This window comes from Anthonomus grandis, chromosome 4 (genome assembly GCF_022605725.1).
Source record: "Anthonomus grandis grandis chromosome 4, icAntGran1.3, whole genome shotgun sequence".
Taxonomy (NCBI): Eukaryota; Metazoa; Arthropoda; class Insecta; order Coleoptera; family Curculionidae; genus Anthonomus; species Anthonomus grandis.
The window spans coordinates 3,785,781-3,809,368 of record NC_065549.1 but is presented as its reverse complement, the minus strand read 5'-3'; the positions used below and the strand labels follow the sequence as shown (position 1 = coordinate 3,809,368).

Sequence of the window (23,588 nt, the reverse complement as noted above, 5' to 3'; positions counted from 1 at the left end):
AAATCTTAATTTTTTCAGGGTGAAGAGAGTAACGGCGCGACGAAGCAGGCAGAGCTTTTAGATTATTCTTTAAGTAATTTTGTTTTAAATCAGCCGACTAACGTTCAAAATATCTTTTATCCTAATACGATTTATCAGCCGGAGATGCTCTTGCCGCTCGAAGAAAGCGTTTTAAAGAACGACGCCTCCAGAACCGAGCAAGAAGTCGCTTTAACTTTAGCCAGTTTGCCTAGGGCGGGCCTCAGGGACGCTTTAGTGGAGATCCCGCAGACCGATGAAAAACCCGTCATTTATGCCCCCTATGAGAGTTTTAATCAGGAGCACGCCCTACGACTACCCGATGTGAGCACTTTAAGAGACCCTCGGAAGAATTACACGCAACCTTTAGCGTCAGAACAGCAACCGCAGCAACAAGAAAACGTCAGCAACGAACCTTTGCCTAATTTAACGTCCGAACGTCATAGCTTGGGCGAGAACGACCAAAAACTCCCTTTGCCGCCCAAAAAGCGTAAAATGACCGAAGACGAGGAGATCGCCTACATTTTACAACGCATTCGCGAAGAAAAAGAAGAGCGGGAGAAACGCACCGGCGCCAACACGGAAACCGACAACATTTCCTACCCGGCTCAACGGCAAATGTCCATCGCGGACCTACAAAGGGACTTTCCCCGCGTAAAAACCTTAGCGGCAAGAAAACTGTACCCGGAAAGGGACTCCTACCAATACCCCCCCGATTTCGACGAGTACCGACGCTTCCGAGACAAACAGTCGATCATGAACGTTTACATAAACGGGGTGGGCGGAATGGGGGAAATGCGAGATTGCGGCGGCAACAACTACCCCGTTTGTCTGATGATAAACGCGATGCCGCCCTGCGTACACCATCAAAATCTCGTGAGCGGAGGGGCGGGGGCGCCGCCCGCGGCTGCTGTTGCCCCAGAACAAAACCCGCCCGAACCGTTGCCGCAACCGTTGATCACGCAACCGTCCAGGGAACAACAGCAGCAGCACGCGCCCCCAGTTGCGATGCCGAATTTTACGGAGCGGCCGCAACAGCAGCGATATTTGCCGCCCCAGGTGGTGCAGGAGGTGCCCAAGGGACGGAGGGGCCGGAGGACGAACGTGAGCGGTTCGCCGCCCGCCAAAAGGGGCAGAGGGCGGCCGAGGAAAAATCCTCCAACGTCGTGAAGGGGACAGATGAGGTAGTGCAGTCGATCTAGCGGCAAAAGTAGGGTCACCATTCATAGTTTGGGTGTTGATCGGGTTTGATAAAAGACTTTGCTTAAATCCGAAAGGTGGTGGCACTGGAGCAAAAATAAGTGAAAACTTTTTTGGATTTGATTTTTCTCGAAAACCGTATGTCCCGGAACAAAAATTGTGGAGCGCGAAAAATCTTATCGGGCCACATTGCTTCGACAAACAGGGCAACAACTCCATGTTTCAAGTTATTAATTATATTATGTTATGTTGAAAGGGATTCAACGCATCCCTTAAGAATAGAAACAGACTAGAGATGTTTTTAAAAAAATTGGGAGATCATGATCACTTTTAGTTTTTTTTTATTTAAACCGAAAGTTGACGTTTAAGCATATTTTTTACTGAAAAAAAATGTTTGCAGCGCTGTAAAAAAAAAACTAGATGTCGCTGGCGGGTAATTTTAGTTTCAAAAGAAGCGTCAAACATTGCAAATAAAAGGTCGAAAATAAAATTTAGTAAAAGTTAACAACTTTTAAATTTTGAATGTTTTTTAAATAAATGTTCACTCAAAACCATTAAAACTCAGTATAAAAATATCTATTTGAGCAAGATTTTTTTTATGAGGGCTGAAGAGGTAGCCAAAGACCTCCCCAATCACTGAATTCAGTTTGGCACACGATGCACCAAACACCCTGTATAAGAGACCAATGTTACGTCTGATTGAAATGCAAATTTGGAATTTCTTTCTTCTCGCTTTGTTGTGAGCAATTCGCCAGGAATTTTTCTTTTATTTTTTCTCAGCGTCCCTACTGAAGTAAGTTTATATTCTTTTAGTAACTTTATTACCAAGTCATAACTTGTAAACCAATTATCAAACGTTATGTTTCGCCTTGTTGCCCTAATTGGTTCTACCAATCGCAGAATTATGTCAGCCGGTTTGTTGCTAAGGGCGTACAGACCTTCGGGCTGTGTTAAGTTTTTGTTGAATTTTCCTTTTTTCGGATTACATCATCTTATGCTCTTTTAGTCGAGCGAAACATGTATCCTTTGTCATTTTATTTAATGTTTTTGTGATGCTGTAGATTTTTTGTGTTTTTACCTTTTATAAAAGTTTTAATAATGTTGTTCTCTGTCCTTATAAGTAAAACATCTAGAAATGAAATGTTGTTCTTCTGAACTTCAGCGGTAAACTGTAATTTATCATGGAAACTGTTGAATGTGTTTACAACAGTAATAATATCGTCCACGTATCTTTTAAAAAAGGGGACTTCAGAATTAAGATCTGATAAACATTTCTTTTGTAGCTCTGACGTAATGATATTTGCACATATTTATTGGTGACAAGCAGCCTCCCATACCCAAACCGAAAATCTGTTTATAAAATTTTCCATCGAAATTAAAGTAAATGTTATCAAATGTGATGATAAGTTGAAGAAATTGTTCTTTTGACAGATTGCAATGTGGTTAAATGGTATAATGTTTTTTTGAATAATTTGTATGGTGAGATCAGTTGGAATGTTTGTAAATAGAGAAATAACATCTAAAGAAATTAGGATATAATTTTGCGGAATAATGAAGTTTTGGAGGTCAGAGACAGTTTCAAGAGTTACGTGTGTAATATTGGTCTTTATCAAATGCATTTTTCTTTTTAATTGAACAAATCGTGGATTTGACAATGCCATTTTTTTTTGATAATAAGGTCACGTTTAAACCCTTGTTAAGGTCTTCTAGAACTTTAACCTTTTCAGAAAGGGACAGACATTTTGATTTACCTTTTACTTTGACCGTTTTGAACACTTTCTTGGGGTAGCAATCGAGAAAACAAGTTCACAACTACTAACACTAGTCACAAATATCAATCAGCCTACTTTATCATCCACATTACTCGCGCATCAAAATACTTCTGGCCTATGGAATAGAAGCTGTCAAATAAGGAAGAAAAAACAAGCTTAGCCTTGCAAACTCATATTATAGAGTAGTCAATGCGTAGCATATTATGTTTATATTATAAAAAAAAAAAAAAACTTGACAAACCTTAAAAGATCCTTAAATATATTCAAGGGACAAACTAGCTATTCCCAATCAATTACTGGATCTTAATAATATAAGTTTATTTTTTAGTAAATATTTCATTCATTTTGATAGTCAAAATAAGTTTAATAATACAGTAGTGTCGCGGCAATCCAGATGAATTAAAACCAAGCCGATCCGAATTATCGATAACATAACTAAAAGTGTATATATTGAAGTAATATACATATAATAAACAGTTCTCGGATCTCTTATCTTTTTTCTGATTTGAACCATTTAAATCTCTTTGAATTGATTGAATGATTGCGTTGCTCTTTTTCATATGCCGTTTCCTTTAATCTTTGCAGAGTAGTGATGTCAGCTAAAGGAGGATTATTATCTGTGGCCCACTATAAAACGAAATTTAAATGTTTAATAGCACCTCGATTTTTAATTTTGAAAGCCAGAACCAGTTTCCGAGACATCTTTGTCTGATTTATCATTTGACTTGGATTAAATCGTCTGCCCGAATCAATTGAGCTATTTGATTTATTTGGTAATTAACGCGCAATATCTCAAAAACGGTTGCATTTAGAACAAAAAGTTTAGTTTATGTTTTTTAACGCTCTAAAACATTCAAATCCTCCTTTCTGTGTGAAATAAAAAATAATGATTTCATACAAAAAATTCTTTACAAATAGGTCCATTGAAAAATGCCACAAGAAAAATTAATCGCCCTTATTAATTTCAGTTACATCAAGGATTCATTAACAACATTAATTGAAAACATTATAAATAAATTTTATCACAAAAATTGTCAAACTGTTTTGCTCTAAACACAAATCAGCATTGCGTGCGAAAATTTTTTTAACTGTAACTCTTGTATGCACTCCAACATGTCTTTTCCCCACCAGATGAAATCCAGAAGTTAATTCCGGTCACGTAGGATGCCATTCAGTGGGGTCTATCCCGTATAAAGTTAAATAACACACACAAAAATTGTTAGCCTTCCAATCCATCTATTACCAAATTAATCTAATTTTTAGTACCTTTCTCGCATTTGGTCGTAGCAATGCGTCTCAATATTTTCTGCTCTACAATTTTTATTTTACGACTTACGGTTTTCGAGAAAAATCAAATTGAGTTGTTTCCCAAAAAATATCGGAAGTTGGTGTCGCGCAACTTTTTGGATTTAAGTCTTTTCTCAAACCTGCTCAAACTCAGGCTTTTTTTTAAGCTAGATTGGACTATACTAAGGAAGATATAGACGATTTACGGGCTATTCTGTTCCGAATTAAGCGTTAGAATTGACGGTACCTGACGGATATGTGGTCGCCACTTAAGTTAAGTCACCCCCCTGAGGAGCGCCCTAGGTTCAAACATTGTTTGTAAATATTTACCAGTTACGTATTTATTTAACTACTTATGGCTGTGTTTTTTTTTTTTTAATTTATTTATTATTTAATGGAAGACTGAAGAGAGAAGAAAGAAGAGCGAAGAAAGAAGATCTGCTTTCATTTTATTTCGTTTATTTATTTTTGGTTATTCGCGTTCGGGAGGATAGGCTTGTTTACGTTTCATGTGAGGCACTAATAACGAGAATGCATGCGGGATGTCTACTTTTTGTTTGATGTTTTCCTATATTGGCTCTCTTACTACCAAAGTTAGGGAAATAGTGTTTTGATTTTATTGGTAAATCATATATTTAAAGAGAGAAGTCTGCAGGTTTACATGGCAAAATTTTTTTCCAAATCCCATATACTTTAAAATGTGATGCAATTCTTTTATAAGAAACTCTCATTCTTATAAAGAATCTTTTTTTTTTAAGAAATTCAAAAGAGTTATAAAATGTCTACATTATGTTGCAGTCACCCTAAGCATTCAGATATTAACATTAAAATATGCAGCATGTCTTTTTTTATGTTTTACTACAGATATTGTTTTTTTTTTCCTTACATTCTGTATACTCCATCTTTAATAGTAAAAGAGCCGTGCCAGAATTTTTAACATGCCTATTTTAACTATAAAAATAGATTATTTTGCCTAAACAAGCCATTTCTCGGACGCCTTTGCTTATTTTCTTATAAAAAAATAACGCATTTATCCAATTAAATTTAAAAACAAATTTTTTGTACATATATAAATGTTTATATGTCAAGATTGAGTGAACATTAGTCTGAACAAAAAAAAAACCTTATCGGTACGATATTTTTAAGGTGAAACCGAACAGCAAGAGAGAAATCACGCCCATAACTTAGTGCGAATCGATGCCGAAAAACGTCCATCACGTAAGAACTTGTTAAACCCCCTAAATGTTTTTTTTATTAATTTATGATTTTTTTTTGCGACGATAGAAGACGAAGCCGACGAGGGACTGCCTAAAAGAGCTAAACTATGTAAGTATTTTTTTATAATTTGCTTAACTTGACAGTAAGAAGGTTTTTTTCTAGCTCATAATGCGGGAGACAAGTATCCGAGCAAAGGAATTTTGAAAAAAAAGGCCAGAATTACCACCAATCACGAACATCACAATCCAGCTATTGCCAAACCGAGAGTAATAGCCGTTGAAAAACGCAATTGTATTACAGGTAAGCCCACGCAATCTATGGACTAGTGAAATTAAACAATTTAAGGGCATTATATTTTCTTTGGAATGGCGTTTTGTTAGTGAGATTTGATCTACTTATGTATTATCTTAGTACAGCAACACTGTCAAACCTTTCTGTGCGGATTTTACAGCTTCCTCATTATTACAAGACTCCATTAATAGAATCACTAAAAATCTAGTCATCAAAAGACTTTTACCTCTATGTTGTTTCCTCATTCATATTTCAGTAAGGAAAAAAATATCAATTCTGCACAGTTGATACATTTTTAATATATATTTTTTTTGGACCATCTCTGAAAGTTTTACATGATTGTTTGAACGTCATTTAACTTCCACTCTTTCAGTTTTATCTTCAGTTCAAGTGGAATTAACAGGACTCGGTATAACTGCGGCAAAATGTAATCTACTATGCGTCCCTACAGAAACCATATATCGCCTTATCTCAATAACAATAAAATATTAAATATGAACAATAGAAGAATGCTACATATGTATAATTTTATATATCGCATAGTAAATAATAATCAACCAAAGTCATATAAGAATAATCAGTAGAAGCGCAGCATTTCAACGATGTTTTAAGTATGTAGCTGTTCAAATGTGGAATGACTTAAATAATGACATAAAGCAAATGCCCTTGGGAGCTTTCTCTGATCAAATAAAATCTTAACTGCTTATGGAACAAAGAATTGGCAATTAATTCTAGAAGTGTGATATAATTATAAAATGTGATAATGCGTATAATAACCATGTAACATAAGATATACATGTATATATAATATGCTAATTTTTAGTAGAATGTTCGGAGATTATATTCTCAAATTCCGCTTTTAGTTTTTTTTTCCGTAACATACATACGTTTATTGGTTGGTAGTCTTTTTGGTATTGTTTGGTGTCGCACTGCCGCTGCCTGTTTTCTAATTTTGGGTTAATTAATTTATTATTATTTATTGAATTACAGTATCAACAACAGCCATAGAGGCCAATTACAGATACCACCAGCTGTAATATGTATTTACTACTCTAAAATGAAATCCAAATATAATATAAACAAATCTCTAGAGTTACTTATACCTGTGATAGTTTGTTACAAATAAATTATTTTGATAATCATCTATATGATGTAAACATAATGCATGTAAACATAAGAAGCGCTTACAAAAATGTTGATCAGTTTCTTGTCTTTTTGGAATCGATAGATAAATCTTTTGATATTATTGTTATGTCTGAAACTCACAACATATACTCTAAGAGTGATTTTAACATACCTGGGTATGCAGTGTTTTTCAATGAGAGCATTTTAAACCGATGTGATGGATGTCTTGTTTATGTTAAAAATGAATATTTTACTGAATCTCGGGTAATAGTTGATGATAGTCTAAAGATTCTTAAGGTCTCACTGAAAAAGAACTGCAAAAATGTAAATGTTTTAGCTACATATAGAACGTTTTCTCCATCACCGGAAAATTATCGTGAGAGTTTGACCAGAATACTTCAATCTCTAAAGTTAGATTAAAACAGCATAAATGTATGGGTTGGGAACATGAATATCGACTTATTAGCTAGTGAGTCTGATATAACAAATAACTATCTTACAGTACTTCAGGGAAATGGTTTTGGAAGTATAATAAATAACATAACAAGAAAATCTGAGCATCTGATCACTATCCTATTCTTATTAATATATACCACTGAACAATGAAAAGAAAGACTTTCCACACAAAAATTATATTATCAACACTATTAATTATGAAAATCTTTCCTAGCAGTTAAATAATGAGAACTGGGATGATATTATGAGGGAGACAGACATTGACATAGCTATGAATATCTTTATAGATGAACTAAAAGTTATGATTTCTAAGTCCACCCTTAGTAAAAGAATTAAAAGTAAAAATAGGAGATTGAAACCTTGGATTACTAGTGGTCTCTTAATATCAATTAGAAATAGAAATAAATTGAAAAAAGAATGCACACACAATCAAAATAATATTATGCTAGTCAATCGATACAAAACCTACAGAAATATGTTAAGTAAATTAATAAAAAATGCTAAATATCTTTTTTATAAAACATTAGCACAAGAAAATGCTCATGACTCCGGAAAGTTGTGGAAGGTGATCAAGGAAGCCACAAATGATCAGGGTAATTAATTCTATAAAACATGACCTAAATGTAAAAATAACCAATAAAAAGGAAATTGCAAACGAATTTAATTCTTACCTTTGTAGTATTGCAGAAAGTCTGGCTGAACAAATGCAACATAATGATCATGAGATGAACTGGAGGGAGGAGAGAGGGACGTATTCATTCTTTCTGAGCCCTGCATCAAATGAGGATATAATAGAGGCAATAATAAGTTTAAATAAAGGGGTGAAGAGTGGTGAGGACAATATTTCCTCTGATATAATTAAATTAAACTATAACTCACTAATTAAACCACTGAAACATCTAGTTAACCTCATACTTAATACAGGTGTTTTCCTTGAGATTTTAAAAACAACTATTATAATTCCATTACATAAGCAGGGGGATAAAAAATCGGTATCAAATTATAGACCAATAGCATTGACTAGCAGTTTAAGCAAAATAGTTGAAAAATGTCTCAAGGCAAAAATATTGAAATTTCTAGAAAAATACAATCTTCTTCATGAAAATCAATTTGCCTTTAAAAAGTGTTTCTAAGTACAGAGAACCCATTACTAAGAGCTACAGAAAGAATTATGAGATGTTTAGATGGAGGAAAAAAGGTAGTGGGTATCTTTCTAGATTTAAAGAAGGCCTTCGATACTGTGTCACACCAAATTCTTCTGAAGCGTCTAGAACAAATTGGAATTCGAGGTACGACTAACAAAATAATAGAATCCTATTTAAAAGAGACAAAACACAATACAACTATCCTAGATCAAGAAGCCTTCGAATGGAGTTTGGTGTGCCACAAGGAACAGTTCTCTCACCCCTTTTGTTTATTATATATATTAACGGAATTATGAAGCTGTTAGACAATAATGCTATATTCTGCTTTGCTGATGGCACAGCAATTATTTTAAGTGGCAATAGTTGGAATGAGGTAAAGATGAGAGCCGAATCAGTTCTACAGAAAATTAAAATGTGGCTAGACAATAGTCTTCTTTCATTGAACATAGAAAAAACTAAATTTATGACCTTCTCATTACTTGGAAGGAGCATATAAATTATGTTACAAATAAAATCAGAAAATTGATCTACAAATTCTATGAACTCAGATATATCTTAACATTCAAAACCTTAAAAACTGTTTACTATGCTCTTGCTGAATCTATTTTGAACTATGGCTTAGTATTATGGGGGAATGCTGGCTCATCAATACTCTCTAAGCTGCAAGTTACACAAAAATGGATTCATTCATTATTATCATTGTGCACTGGATTTAGCAGTAGAAAACTTGTTTTATTTTTGTTTGAGGTTTAATAGTTTACGAATTTTGTAATTTAAGTTTTCGAGATGTATGTATTTTTGTATCTGCTAAAAAATATTAGCATATAAATGCACCTAATAAAAAGTTTAAACTATTTCTTATAATCTATAATATATTTAAGTATTTACAACTATCCACATTTAGAGAGAAAAAATACACACATTTATATTATCACATTTCAGGCCTGAGACTGAGAAGCAAAAAGTTCAATATCAATAATTTCTGTAAAATGTCTTAAATCTGTAATAGCAATATCAAGGTCAGAGGCATAAATATTAAAATAATCACACATTGTATATATTGGTGAGTTCTTGTATATATTTGTTCTAAGACAATCAAGATAAAAAATTTTTCTTTGTATGGTATGACCAACATTAATGAAGAATGGCAGCATTGCCATAATTTGAGAAGCGTCAATCTTATTTGTTAAAATTTTATAAATGTACACTAGGAATGCGCCGATTTTCTAGGGATATTCTGTTAAATATTTTCAGAAGCAAATTATGGTTATAACCTTGTTCGGTTAATAATATCCAAATCTCTTAAAAAACATATATTTTAAAAATGTGCGGTGTACGCGCCCTGTGGTTTTAATCCAGACGTCATATTGTGAAGACCAAGTTATGCTTCCATATTCTAACTTCGGTAAAACCAGACTAAATCAAACAGTTTTAAACAACACTCAACATTAAAGTTTTTTGGCAGTTCTAATAACGAAAGCCATTATTTTGTGTGCCTCATTAACTCTCTTAATAATGTGATCGGTAAAAGCTAAATTACAGTTAACAATTACGCCCAAATCATTTTCATTGCTGGAATGTTCAAGCTGGGTGCCGCTAATAGTGTAGCTATAGTTATAATTATATTTTTGTTAAGTGTCAGCTACATTGCTGCACATTTTTTAATATTGAAATGAAATGAGTTTGCATTACACCAATCAACAACCCTATCTTAATCATTCTGCAGAGAGACCTGGAGAGGTAATTTCCATGTAAATCTTAAAATCATCTGCAAAAAGTAGTTTTTTTAATCAATAGAAACAGACGCAATCTTATTTATGGCAACCAAAAATACCAGTTAATTGTTTATATTACTTTTAATTCCTATATAACAACGTTAGTTTTGTAAAATTGTTTCTGTAAATTGTAAAGGGCTTTCTCATCCCTTCTTTGGCTGTACTTACTAGGGAAAACGGTTTTATAACCGAGAGGATAGTCCTATTTGTCAATATAATTTTTTTTCTTTGTAATTTTTATTGACCTATAAAACTGTAGATTTTGACAAATAACCCATAAACCAAAATAACCAATAACTCATTTTGAATTTGAATTTAATATAGACGAGGACCACGTAATTAACATGTTTATCATTAAAGAATATCCCGAGCTCTCTCACTTCCTACACTCTCTACTATTGAGTTAATGATGAAGTAATTATAATTAATTTGTTTCTATTTCTTGTAAAAGAATTACAATAATTTTGAAGGTATGCCAAATATTTTTTTATTGGTAAGCGATCATTCATGGATCCAACTGGTCTGTATTTCGGATTTTCTTGTGATCGGCAATAGGTTCTCTTAATAATGACGCTACCTTATTCGAAATAAATTTTGAAGGTATTTAACAAAGCACACTTAAATTTCCTATTTTTTTTTCAGATCCAACGCAGGCAGGCGAAATAAGGGTGATAAAGAGGGGTCGTCCTAAAAAAGAGGCATCCTCCACACACCATCAGGGAGGGACGCGTAAAAAAATCAACATTCACGCCGCCGTATGATCGTTTCATTATATTTCTTTAAGTAGTTTCTAGTAGTTCGGTACGCGCGTAATTAAGTTCGTTTCTCGGCATAATAGTCGTCTATTCTGTGTGCAATCGAGGTTAAATATAATTTTATTGGGCTGTGATTTCTTATTCGTTCTTTGTAGTAGAAAATTAATTGTAAGTTTATGTGTCTTGTGTGAATTTTTTAATTATTTAAGTACAAGTTTTCTCGTAATAAACCTTCTTTCGGAAGTATATACGGGATGGTTGAAGTTAAAGGTACAATAATGGTTATTTAAAGCATAACCTAGAATTTAAATCACCGTTATGCCATTTTTCAGTGTGATTTATAATTTTGCGCAGTTCATTAAATTTTATTACTATATAATGTTTAAGCTCTTAATGCGTCTTTTTAGTTTTGTTGTTTTGTAAATATATACATTGTAAATACTAGGCTTAGTTATATAAATTGTATTATTCGAACTTGTACAGAAATTAATTTATTATTGCTATACGTATTTTAAGTGTAAATTGTATTATTTTTTTTGTTCTTAACTATTTTATACCCTTGATTGTTATCGTAGTAATGAATAAATGTACAGATGTTAATTGGTAAATGTTCCTTTGACATCTAATTGTATCAAATTGCTTTTTTTTCATATCATTCAACAAATTGAAGTCATCGAGACAAGAAAAGACTTTTTATAAGGGTTTAAGATATGCTGCACACCAACAACTTAACCCTTATTATAAATGAGAATCTATTAGAATATGGGAGAGATTTCAAAGTTGAGATATTACTAGATCCTTTTCCATTGCACTAAAGTATTTATTTATTACGTAACTTGACTAGATATACACCCAACTAGCAATTTTAGTTACGGCTACAACTTTGTTTGACTATATTACTTTATTCAAGTAATAAATCAGTAACTGGTACCAAAAAAATATCTTATAAGTTTAAATAACTGCCAAGTAAAAAATAGTAGTAAAAAATACGTATTATTTACTTAATACTTGACTATATAGTAATTATTACTTTGCGGTAACTCTGATGGTAGCTGATACCGCTTAGCGACCTGACCTAATTACCTTTACAACGTCGTTACTATAAAGTAGAAAATATTGGTCGGTGGGACGATTAAATGGGAACTTTTCAGTAAGCGCGATTACAAAGTTAAATTTCAAGTTCTCGCGACTACATAGGAACATCAAAATATTACCACGCAGTAATTTAAAGTAATATTATCAGTAACAAAACCGAAATAGTTACCCTTATTTCTTCTTTAAAGTAATATTTATCACCTTGGCTATTAAAGCAAATTACCTTTAACTAATTATTTCTACTATGCAGTAAAATATACTTTATAGTAGCATTTTTTTGAAATAATTTACTTATTCCTAAGTAATTTTTACTTTGAAGTAACAAAAGAAACTTCTTGGTAACTCTAACAACAATTCGCCATATTTTTTTAATTATTTGACTCCATTTTGTGAAAAGGTATTGCACGATTTTATGAATTTACTAAAATCGGAATACTTTTACATTTTATGCAATTTTTATTAAATTATAGACTTCTTATATTCATAGGAGTAAAGAGGAGTGAGAAAAATTATCTACCTTCTTTAAAAAATTGAATTTAAATATTTAGACTTGATATATTTTTTTGTTAAAAGTCATTATTTTGATGAGGCGTTCTTTATTTTCGTCCTATATTGCCTATGTTTAACAGTAAAATTTGCTTCGATTAAATTTTTCCACTCCGGTAAGCGATAATATCAGCTATATTAAATACAATATGAAGTAGATTAACCCCGATACAACGCCATCACTTAGAATAAAGACGGACATATAAAATTATTTGTGTTGACAAAGAAAGAGAATCAAAATGTTTGCATAATATTGTCTCAGTAACTTCTTAGTAACTAGCACTGCACAATTACTACTTTATGACATCCCGAAAACCACTATGGGACGTTTAAAAGAAGTGCCCGGGACGATAGAATTACGTATTTGCTACAGCAAAATCATCACCACAACTTTATAGTGGCGATTACGTAGCTGTTGCCAAAAAAGCTAGTTGGGCAAGCTCAAGTAATGTAAAGGATACATACCTATTTAGTGACAAAGTTAAAGGGAAATAAAAAAGAGCAAAGATATTAAGTAACAATAAGTGAGAGAGACATTAGATTAGGATAAAGCAAATAAGGCTTGTGGAATAATCACAAACAAGATATCAACACATAAGGACACTCAAAAGTTCAGTTTAGGTCTCGTTTTTTTGACCTGATAAGGTTCAAATGAAATATTGAGCAGAGATTTTTATAATGAAATTTTTGATCATTAAAAAAATCTACTCTGAATATACCTCAAATTTATGTTGACCTCTATTCAACTTAAGGATATGATTGCAAAATCATATTTTTATAGAATTGTGAGTTATGTATATGTTTGTGTAAGAGTTTTATTTTCTGGCCTGAATCCAATAATCATTTGGGCAAAATAAAGGTTAAATATACAAATAGTTTAAATTTTTAAGATCTTTGCTCAATTTTGGCTCTACTGGATATAAGAACCGATACTGGTATGTAGGTAGCCATAATAAATTTGCAAAACTAGTACAAAGTTTCAACATTATCATAAAAGAAATAGATACACATCCTTTTTTGCATTATAAAATTGAATAAACAAAAGATTCAAAGTACCTAATTTCAAGGGATCTTACAAATTTAGATTTTTCATCTCTTTTTATTCAAATTATGTATTCCTCCCGTGCAAACTAGAGAACACCTTTTGGCAAACAACTCGGGAAATTTTTTCATCTTTTTATTGCTCTTTATCAAGATTTAATAACTTACAACAATGATATATTGGGAGGAGACTATTTTATTAGTCATTATTCTTCTTTGTGCAAGAAAATTACTTATCAATAATTTTGATTTGGAACCTTAGGTACCACAACAACATATCATCGAACTCCATTATTTTTTTCAGTTATATGATTTTGGTTTCCTATTTATTTCAATTCCAGTTTATTTCCACAACAGTTTTGTTAACATTTACAAAAAAAGATACAGAAGCTCACTTAAGCTGTATTTTTCAGCTGGAAAAGCACATTAATATAAAATCCCAAGACTAAGAACAAAAAAAAATAAAACCGAGGTAAAATATCATGGACCTATATTTATGCTGTACACAAAATTATAAACGAGGACTGTCAGAATAATATAACTGCAGTAATTGGATACCGCTTATCTAAAGAGAACCAAGCGCCAAAACGGCTAAATTGAGCAAATGGCACCAAGCGACCTGTTTATCTGTTACCCGTATTTTGCTAAATACCCATATAAAAATAATACCCCTGGTATAATCTATGAGTAGATGAACCAAACGCCATTCAACTAAACACAGTTTCCTTGTTTATCTAAACCGATCCAAGGGACTGGTTCTGTTTAGATAATCTATAGACATCGATATGCGTCGTTTGGTTCTTCCCGTATTTCTAACCTCAAAGTTATTATTCTGTTGTGTGGTTTATATATATTATTCAGTGTAAGTCCTGCATTTTTTTTGTTGGTGGTTGATGGTTTTAGAATTTTCTTATCAAAATGTTGAAAAGAAATCTTACCAGGTGTGAAAAGTTGGCGGAATTAGCCCGCAGTAGTTTTTAAGTAAGTAAGTAAGTAAAGTAAGTAAATTTAAAAGTTTTATTAAGTAGTATTTAAATTTAATATAGTACATAGTTATTTGTAACTTTTTTATAGAAAGTTGAAGTTTTACCAGTCAATAGTATTAACATTTTGGACTACAATGACATTAGCAATAGCAGGGGTTTGAAAGAAAAATATTGTACCTAACCAAACTGAGATAAGTCAAATTGCAGAGAAAAACGTAAGTAAAAAAAATAATTTAGTCGGTACATAAACACGACAGATAAAATATAATATAAAATAAAAGTTAGATATTTGTACGTTTAGTTTCTTAATTTCACTTTTAATATTTTTTACCTTAGGTTTCGAAAACTATTAAAAATATACCATGATAATGTCTTCCTGACTTGTTTAGGATTTTTTGGGAACTCCTCCAATTTTGTCGTTTTAAATGTGGAATAAAATTAACTTTATTTAGAAAGACGATCCTATAACATTATTTTTACTATAGATTGTTGATCATAATATTTTAAATTAATGCTTTCTTGTAGGAAACTAGTGATTTGTCTGCCAACAAATTTAATGTTGCTACCAATAATGATACTATTTGCAATGATTTACTCTTGATAAACCAAGATGGTGTGCCAGACAAGAATATGAGGTATCAAGTTATCTTATTAATGCAAATAACTTGGATACCTCCTATGAAAATTACTGTGGTCAATCTTCTAACGTGGCTATTCTTCAAGATACTGAAAATTACATAGATGTAAGTTTTGAAGTTTTACATTGTAAGTAGTAAGATAAAGGGTAGTTAAAAGCGTAAAAACTTATTTCGATTTTAATGTTCTCTTGCAGGCATCTGAAAACATTAATGACGCATCTCATCAAACTGATGAAGAGATTCCACAGCCTGAAAGACAGATTATTACTACCTCTTCAGATTCAGAAGAGGATTACCCTTTAGCGGCAATACGCAAAAAGGAAAAGTTACGAAGTGTTAAGGAAAATGGTGAAAGGAGGCCAAAGAAAGGAAGAAAGAGGAAATATCCAGAGCAAACTTTTAAACTACGATAAAAATTAAAGGACTCTAACTTGCCACATTATTCAGTAACAGGAAGACGAGTCGATTCAAAAACTTTTATAGATTTTGAATGCAACTGCAAAATGAAATGTCAGGAAAAAGTTGACCAACAAAAACGAGCTGAACTTTTTAAAAATTTTTGGGATTTAGGATCTTATGATGTTCAAACAGCATTTTTAGCAGCAACAGTTCAAGTTAATGAAATAAAAAGAAAAAGAGTTCTAACAGTCTAAAAAGAGGTTACATAAAAGTTTATAAATTAGGAAATGAGAATGTATGTCGAGAAATGTTCATTAAAACATATCAAATCTCAACAAAAAGAATTCATACTGCAGTAAAAAATTAAATAATCATTGCATCAAAGATAAAAGGGGCAAGAAATCAGGAGGTTTAAATAAAATATCCGAAATTACTAAGGATGCTGTTCTCGGTCACATAGCTATGTTCCCAACCTACATATTGCATTACACTAGGGAAAAATCAGATGCAAAGTACTTAAACCCTGATCTTTCAGTTCCGAAAATGCATTCACTATACTTGTCTGAAAATAATCCTTTTGTTAGTTTAAGTACCTACAAAAAATATGTTATGAAAATGTCAATTTAAGAAGAAAGCCTCCAATAAAAGATACTTGCAATGTATGTGATAGCCAGCAAGTAAAACTACAAAACCAGAAAAGTGAGACTTTAAAACAAGAAATGTATCTCGAACACATTGCTCATTTAAATAAAGCTAAAGAAGCACGTGAGGCAATGAAGGTAGATTTCGCTACAGCAAATGCGACCCATGACGTTATTAGTTACGATATGCAAAAAGTACTAAGCTTACCGAAGCTGCCGACAAATGTAACATACTACAAACGACAGCTCTCTATGTACAATGAAGGAATACATAGTGCGTCAACAAATTTGCCTTACTGTTTTATCTGGAAAGAAGGAATCGCTGGTCGAGGAGCACAAGAGGTTGGATCATGCATAAAATACTTTATTGAAAATTATCTAGATCCAAATATTGAAGAACTCATTATGTGGTCCGATTCATGCGGTGGGCAGATTCATAATATTAAAATAATTCTTCTTTTAAAGGCTGTCCTTAGTGGACATAAGAGTCTTAAAAAAATATATTTTAAATACCTAATCCCTGGACACAGCTTTTTAGCAAATGATACTGATTTTGGAGAAATCGAATGAGCTATGAAGCACCAATTATGTGTCTATACCTTAGATGGTTTTAAGTCAATTATTTTATCAAGCAAGAAAAATAATAAGTTTATTGTAACTGAAATGGACACCCACTACTTGTTCTCTTGAATTTGGACCTAAAATTGACTTTGAAATTGAAGAAAATAATTTTTTTTTTAATATAAACAAAAAAAGTTTTAAAACAAACTACTAAAGCTCTAATTAAAATTTTTGTCTATAATTGCTTTTTATATTACCTTATAATCATAATTTGCATCATACAATATGGAACCAACAGACAACTATAACAGATTATTGAATTTTCAGTTTTTCAAAAAGGAACCAAAGACCAAAAATGACATTTTTGACCTTGATCCTATGAAATTTTTATAAAATTCAATAATCCTCTTTATTTTACCTCTTATATAGAATTTTTTTTTTAAACATCATTGCAAAATTTTCACAATACAATTTCCGGGATAGCTTGAAATATACAAATTGAAGTTTCTCCAAACAAGGAAATGTCGCTTGGTGCTCTTTAGATAAGCGGTATCCAATTATGTTACTGAAATGTAGGAATTGTAAAGACAGTTAAAAATACCATATTAATTTAATGTACTCTCCATGAATTTTCCGAGGTTTAAATTTTTATAGCTGTTTAGCACATTATTAAACAGTTTTGCTGGCATTCTTCTTTTAAAAATGGTGGATTGATGCCTAGGATATAAAATTAAATTCTGCCTTTGTCTGGTGGAGGAGTTTTCAAATGTAAACTAGTCTTTGTTTTTATATACAAACAAGACATTCCAGTAGATATAATAAAGGTACAGTTAAAGAATTTGAACTGCTTAAAAAGGGGCCTAATTGAAATCATTTTACTCACTTACCTACATTAACTGGGTTAATCTTGTTATATTATGAACACATATATTATTCATATGCTCACAAAGAAAAAACATAGATTACAGACATAAATACAAATATAATCACATTTCTGGGTTACAGGCTACAAAATTCAACAAAAACACCTTTAGAGCCATCATCAAACCCCTTATTATGCACATTAGCTAACTTCCTAAAAACCACTCAATTCCACTTCAAATCAAAGTCCATCATCATACCCATAATAAAAACCTTCTTCAAAAGCTTTATACATATCCAAACTATTCCTCCTTAACCTTCTCCCAACCGGTTCCAAATCATTGTAGCACTTATCAAAAACCCTTTCGATAGCATCAACTGCTTGTAATTTGGTGATATTCCGTACAGTCATCATTGAAAGTAAGGCTTTACTCTTAACACAATTCTGGTGGGTACCTTTAAAGTTAAAAAGTGAGGTGTCTCCGTTCATCCATGCGGACATAAAACTGCAATGGGCCAAATTGGCGGCTCGAATCTCTGTACAAGCTAAATGATCCAGGTTTCTGTAATCCATGTTATTGCGACAAAAATCAAACATATGAACCATTTCGTGCATTAACACCATTTGGACGCGGCTGTCTTTCGAGGTGTTGTTATGACAAAGAACAACCTAAAAGAATAATTTATGAAAACAAACAAGTAAGTTATTTAATGAAACTTACTTGATTTAAGACAGGATCATACCCTCCAGCTACCTCAGGTGCACATTCCTCACAACTAATATGCCGCCTGATATCAACAGGGCACCCACTCGCCTTCATAGCCCCGACAAACAGTCTTATAATGCGGCTTTCTTTAAAACATTTATACACGCTCCTCTCGCAATTGATTTTCCGTAGTTCCTCCCTGCCCGCCTTCAAGGCAATATAGTCGGTCAGGGGCTTTGTCACTTTGTGGTGCTTCCTCTCGGGGTATAGGTCTGCGTCCCAGTAACTGGAATTCTCTCGATTTGTTTTTGGTTTGTTGTTTTGATCGGGGTTTTCTTTGGCCGGTTTCTCGCGTATATCCTCTGGTAGGTCTATGAAGGTCATTATATGGTTTTAAAGCAGTTCATTCATTAATTAAACATAAGATTTTAAAAAGAAATTGTATGTTCAATGTTCAATAAAAGTTTGGTTATGTAAGCCATAACCCAACTGACATATGTCGTTTGTGTCAAAGATACGTAAAACTTAAGGTCCATTTACATTATATGAAGGTACAAATGTTGCTTGCAGCATACTTTTCTTTGTACAAAAAAGCTTTAAGCTGAGAGAATAAACAGAAAAAAATTATTTTTTACTCTATGTAGGAGGTATAAGACCTCCCTTGAGATTAAAATTGTAAAATGCTCATCGGCAATCTATTTCCACTACAGCAACATTTTTAATATCGCAATTAACTTGTTGCGCGACGAATGCGCCAATCAAGTTCAACCATACTTACGTTTAGATCTTAAATAAACTTTAACATCTCTTTTTCAATAAAAAATAAATGTTTAAAATTGCGCAAATCCGGTGTTTATCAATATTTTATGAAAATATTCGCAACATGACTAAAAAACTGTCAATGTCATCTGTCACTGTCAGTGTCAAAATATGTTGTTTGAGAATAAAAAAAGAATGCTTAGACGAGGTGTAGAATGATCTTTTTATTCGGTTAACCAAATACGCAATTGATTACTCATAACTTATAAATCCATAATATCGTATACATAAATAAATACGTCTCGCCATCATTGAGTCACTTAATTTCTACTTGTCAATTCACATCACTCATGCCAACCTAACAAAACGTAATAGCTGTCAACACATATGACGTTATAACTAAAGGCGCGAAATTCAAATTTTAAAATTAAATACTACTTAAGGAAAGATTCCCTTTCTTTTATTATTTTCCTTTATAGTATTTTTTTATTTTGCCTTTTGTCCTTATGCCTCTCTTCGTATATGAAAGAATGAAACACCTTGAGCAATTTTAAGAATTCGCCGGTTAATTGAACCGGTTGCCGTTCGGTTATTGAGGAATTCGAAAACGCTTTGGTTAATTTCCTTAGAATTTGTTTGACAGTCTACCGATTCAAAAAAATACACCGGTGGATTAGCGGATTAACGGAGTGGATTAGGAAAAGCGCCCATTAGATGAATAAATTACAGATGTTGCGTGCAACTTAGTAGTCTATGTAAAAAAAGGCTAATATCGTATAAAATGATTATGTTATATTAAATAATATATTTTATAATATTATATAATAAATTATACAATATATTTTGATTATATAATAAATTTATTATATGTTACATCTTATACCCCTACGTAAAAACGGTACTTACACTTACATACCAGATACCCTTTGAGATTACTTGTAAAACGTTTATCGGCAATCTAGACCCACTACAGCAACATTTGTAATATCGCTAGTAACTTGTTGCGCGACAAATATTTCTATTATATACGACCGTGAAGCTCCACAGTATTTACGTTAAAATAGATAAACGTTAAAACGTATGTTTTATTGAAAACTAATTGTTTAAAATTGCGTAAACCGGGTTTTTAACAATTTTTTATGAAAATAACTCGTAGCATGACTAAAAAACTGTCAATAATATGTGTCAATGTCACCTGTCAGTGTCAAATGTGTCAAGTCAAATTGCGCTTGTTTGGGAATAGGAAAGAATGAAAGGTTTTTTGACAACATTTGAGAAATTTTACAATAAAAATTCGATATTCTCCTCAAACTTGTTTATATACAGTGTTAAAGATGGACTGATTACGCCCAAAAGATAAGTGAGCGAAATTTGCGTGTTTGAATGTGTTGATTCAAGTTCAGGTTATGTTTCCAACTTTCATAAGCATACTAGGTGTGTAGTGTTTGTTTATTATTCTTTTCTTCCTTATAGTGAGACCTTGTAGTGTTATTAGTGTTTGCCACAGTCAAACCCTCAATATAGTGCACTACTATAGTGTCGCTGCCCTCAGGTCCGATAGCACAAGAGATCTTTTAATTAGGCACTAATTTCTTTATTTAAATATTATTGGGTTCTTTCTTTACTTACCATTTAAGGGTTGTTGTAGAGCAACCAAAGGGACTAACCTCTCTTAATAATGTTTATAATAAATTCAATATTTGTTTTAAGATGATGAACATTTCTTATTTTAGCCCCATTTTTTATATAATTTTAATACAGCCTGTTGCCCCTTGCACTTGCCAAGTTATAATACAAGAAGATTTAGTACATGCAATATTTTTACACCTGGGGTTAAAGGTTTCCTAGTCAAAAATTAATTAATATTTAAACTCTATACTGTTTTTCGGTAAGTAAAAGATAGTACCCAAGCCCATAGAAAGACACATTATTAGATACATATAAAAGTGTTAAATAAATGTTTAATTTTTTTTAGATATTCAGTCGTGGTGGGAGGTTCCCAGCATTGCTCACTTTTGCTCTCTTTTTCGTACCGCTTTTAATCTTCTGGACTTTGACATTGAAGTAAGTAACCTTTACAAATCCCAAAACCCCCTTACAGACGTCTTATATTAAAAGTTCATCTTTACAATCTAGGAATTCTATCATAGCATTTAATCCATTTAATCCACCGACTAAACCATTACATTTTAACAACTAAATGTAATGGTTTAGTCGGGTCAGATCCTTACCATCCTGCTCTTGAGCTGCAACTACCCAATAGTAAGTCCAATTACCTGGAACTACCTATAACTTATTTTTACAACTTTAATCAAGCAGATTTTGTGTCTATAAATAACTACTTTTCTACATACAACTGGATGTCAATAATTGTTAACGATAACTTAAATACCACTGTTGCAAACTTCTATTCTGTTGTTTATGATTGTTTGAATCTGTTTGTGCCAATAAAAAAACACTCTCCCAAGAAACATTATCCACCATGGTTTTCTAGAGAACTAAAAAGTCTAGTTATTCAGAAAAAAATAGCACATAGAAGGTACAGACAGTCAGGATCAAATACTGATTACTTAAGTTTTAGTGTTCTGCGCTCAGAATGCCGTTCATTATCTAGTGAATGCTACAGACATTACATTGAAAGAGCCGAAAATGCAATAGAGAACGATAGCAAGACCTTTTGGAAATTTGTAAGACTTCAGTCCAATCAAAGCGATTCTACCGTTCCAGATGAGATGTTCCTTCATGATCTCAGGGCCGATACTGGTATTTCTATTGCAAATCTCTTTGCCACCCACTTTTTATCTGTATTTAACAAGAATACTAACCCTTCTAATGCCTCTGACGGTCTCGATACCTCATGTAAATTTAACCATATCAACCACGTGTTCCTTAGTGCTACTACAATTGAAACAGCATTAGCTAAACTGGACAGCAGAAGGGGAGCGGGTCCCGATGGAATTCCAAACAGGCTTTTGAAAGAATGCAGCCATTCCCTTTTCCTTCCACTTTTTCATATTTTCAATTTGTCCCTAACTTCTGGAACTTTTCCAGAGAACTGGAAGCTATCTCATGTATGTCCTATTTATATATCTGGGAATAAGAGTGACATAACTAACTATCGTCCCATTAGTATCCTCTCTGCAATTCCTAAACTGTTCGAGCACTGTGTAGAGGTGGTTCTATCTGGCACATTTCAGGAAATAATTGGAGATCAGCAGCATGGATTCACCAGAGGTCGTTCTGTGGATACAAACTTGTTTGTTTTTAGCAACTATATCTTTAAATCTTTTGCCGACGGTAATGAAACACATGCGATATACACGGACTTTAGTAAGGCCTTCGATAGGGTCAACCATAATATTCTTATCTCTCATATTTCAGATCTCGGCATCAGCGGATCTCTTTTACTTTGGATCAAGTCTTATCTGATGGATAGAGAGCAGCGTGTTAAAATTGGTGGTTTTTTGTCCAACCCATTTTTGACAACTTCAGGGGTCCCTCAGGGCTCCCATTTGGGACCATTGTTATTCAGTCTCTTTATCAATCACCTCGGCTCCCTACTGGAGTCTGAGTTTTTGCTCTTCGCTGATGATTTGAAAATTTTTCGGCGGATTTCCTCCTTTCAGGATCAGTTGGTGCTTCAGAGAGATATAAACAGAGTGTTTTCCTGGTGTAAGTCGAATGAAATGTCATTGAATGTTAAGAAATGTGGGTTTATGAGGTTTACTCGTTTAAGGGTCTCCCCTCCTTGTCAATATGTTATTGATGGTATCCCCTTGAAGGAGCTTGACTCAGTCAAGGATTTGGGTGTCTTTCTGGACCCGAGTCTTACTTTCTCCCACCACTTCGAAAATACTGTAAATAGAGCTAATAAACTGCTTGGTTTTATCAAAAGATCTTGCAAAGACTTTACTAATGTGTCAGCATTGAAGGCACTATATATTTGCCTGGTGAGATCTCTTCTCGAATTCTCCAATATTGTTTGGTCACCTCATTTTCTGATTCACATTGAGAGGCTTGAAAATATCCAGCACAAGTTTATCAGGTTTGCCAGATATACTCTTATGAAGTCAGGCCTGGATCTTACCTGTTCAGAGACCATGTCCTACCTGAGCATAAACTCCTTATCAAGTAGAAGGCAGTTCTTTGATGTTTGCTTTGCATTTAAGGTTCTGAATGGTATTGTTAGAAGTCCGGAATGTCTGTGCCTTTTCTCTTTGCATGTATCTTCTTACACAACATGAGGTCAGGCGCTTCTCCACATTCCCTTTTGCAGAACATCCTATCTACTAAACAGTCCTATAAATAGAAT

At 32.9% G+C, this 23,588-nt stretch overlaps 3 protein-coding genes across 9 annotated transcripts in view; 2 read left to right on the top strand and 1 right to left on the bottom strand.

Moving 5' to 3' along the window:
- LOC126734828 (uncharacterized) overlaps positions 1 to 11,650 on the top strand; it is a 54,558-nt gene extending 42,908 nt beyond the window's left edge. The window contains exons 17-20 of one of the 7 annotated variants that reach the window (XM_050438588.1): positions 5,424 to 5,495; positions 5,562 to 5,603; positions 5,658 to 5,795; positions 10,930 to 11,650. In XM_050438588.1, the coding sequence (XP_050294545.1) occupies positions 5,424 to 5,495; positions 5,562 to 5,603; positions 5,658 to 5,795; positions 10,930 to 11,048 (371 nt within the window). In that variant the 3' untranslated portion in view covers positions 11,049 to 11,650. Of the gene's footprint in view, positions 1 to 18; positions 5,496 to 5,561; positions 5,604 to 5,657; positions 5,796 to 10,929 lie in introns of those variants that run through there. The other 6 variants (XM_050438587.1, XM_050438583.1, XM_050438585.1 and 3 more) reach the window with 6 other exon arrangements.
- Positions 11,651 to 17,911: 6,261 nt separating this feature from the next.
- LOC126735131 (mitochondrial inner membrane protease ATP23 homolog) lies at positions 17,912 to 19,005 on the bottom strand. The gene is made up of 2 exons (XM_050439062.1): positions 18,533 to 19,005; positions 17,912 to 18,480 (listed from the first exon to the last, which is right to left on the bottom strand). The coding sequence occupies exons 1-2, from the start codon at positions 18,899 to 18,901 to the stop codon at positions 18,052 to 18,054; spliced, it is 798 nt and encodes a 265-aa protein (XP_050295019.1). The 5' UTR covers positions 18,902 to 19,005; the 3' UTR covers positions 17,912 to 18,051.
- A 1,494-nt stretch (positions 19,006 to 20,499) lies between these two features.
- LOC126734753 (protein split ends-like) overlaps positions 20,500 to 23,588 on the top strand; it is an 80,836-nt gene continuing 77,747 nt past the window's right edge. The window contains exons 1-2 of the mRNA XM_050438465.1: positions 20,500 to 20,710; positions 21,252 to 21,340. Of these exons, the coding sequence (XP_050294422.1) occupies positions 20,683 to 20,710; positions 21,252 to 21,340 (117 nt within the window). The 5' untranslated portion in view covers positions 20,500 to 20,682. The remainder of the gene's footprint in view (positions 20,711 to 21,251; positions 21,341 to 23,588) is intronic.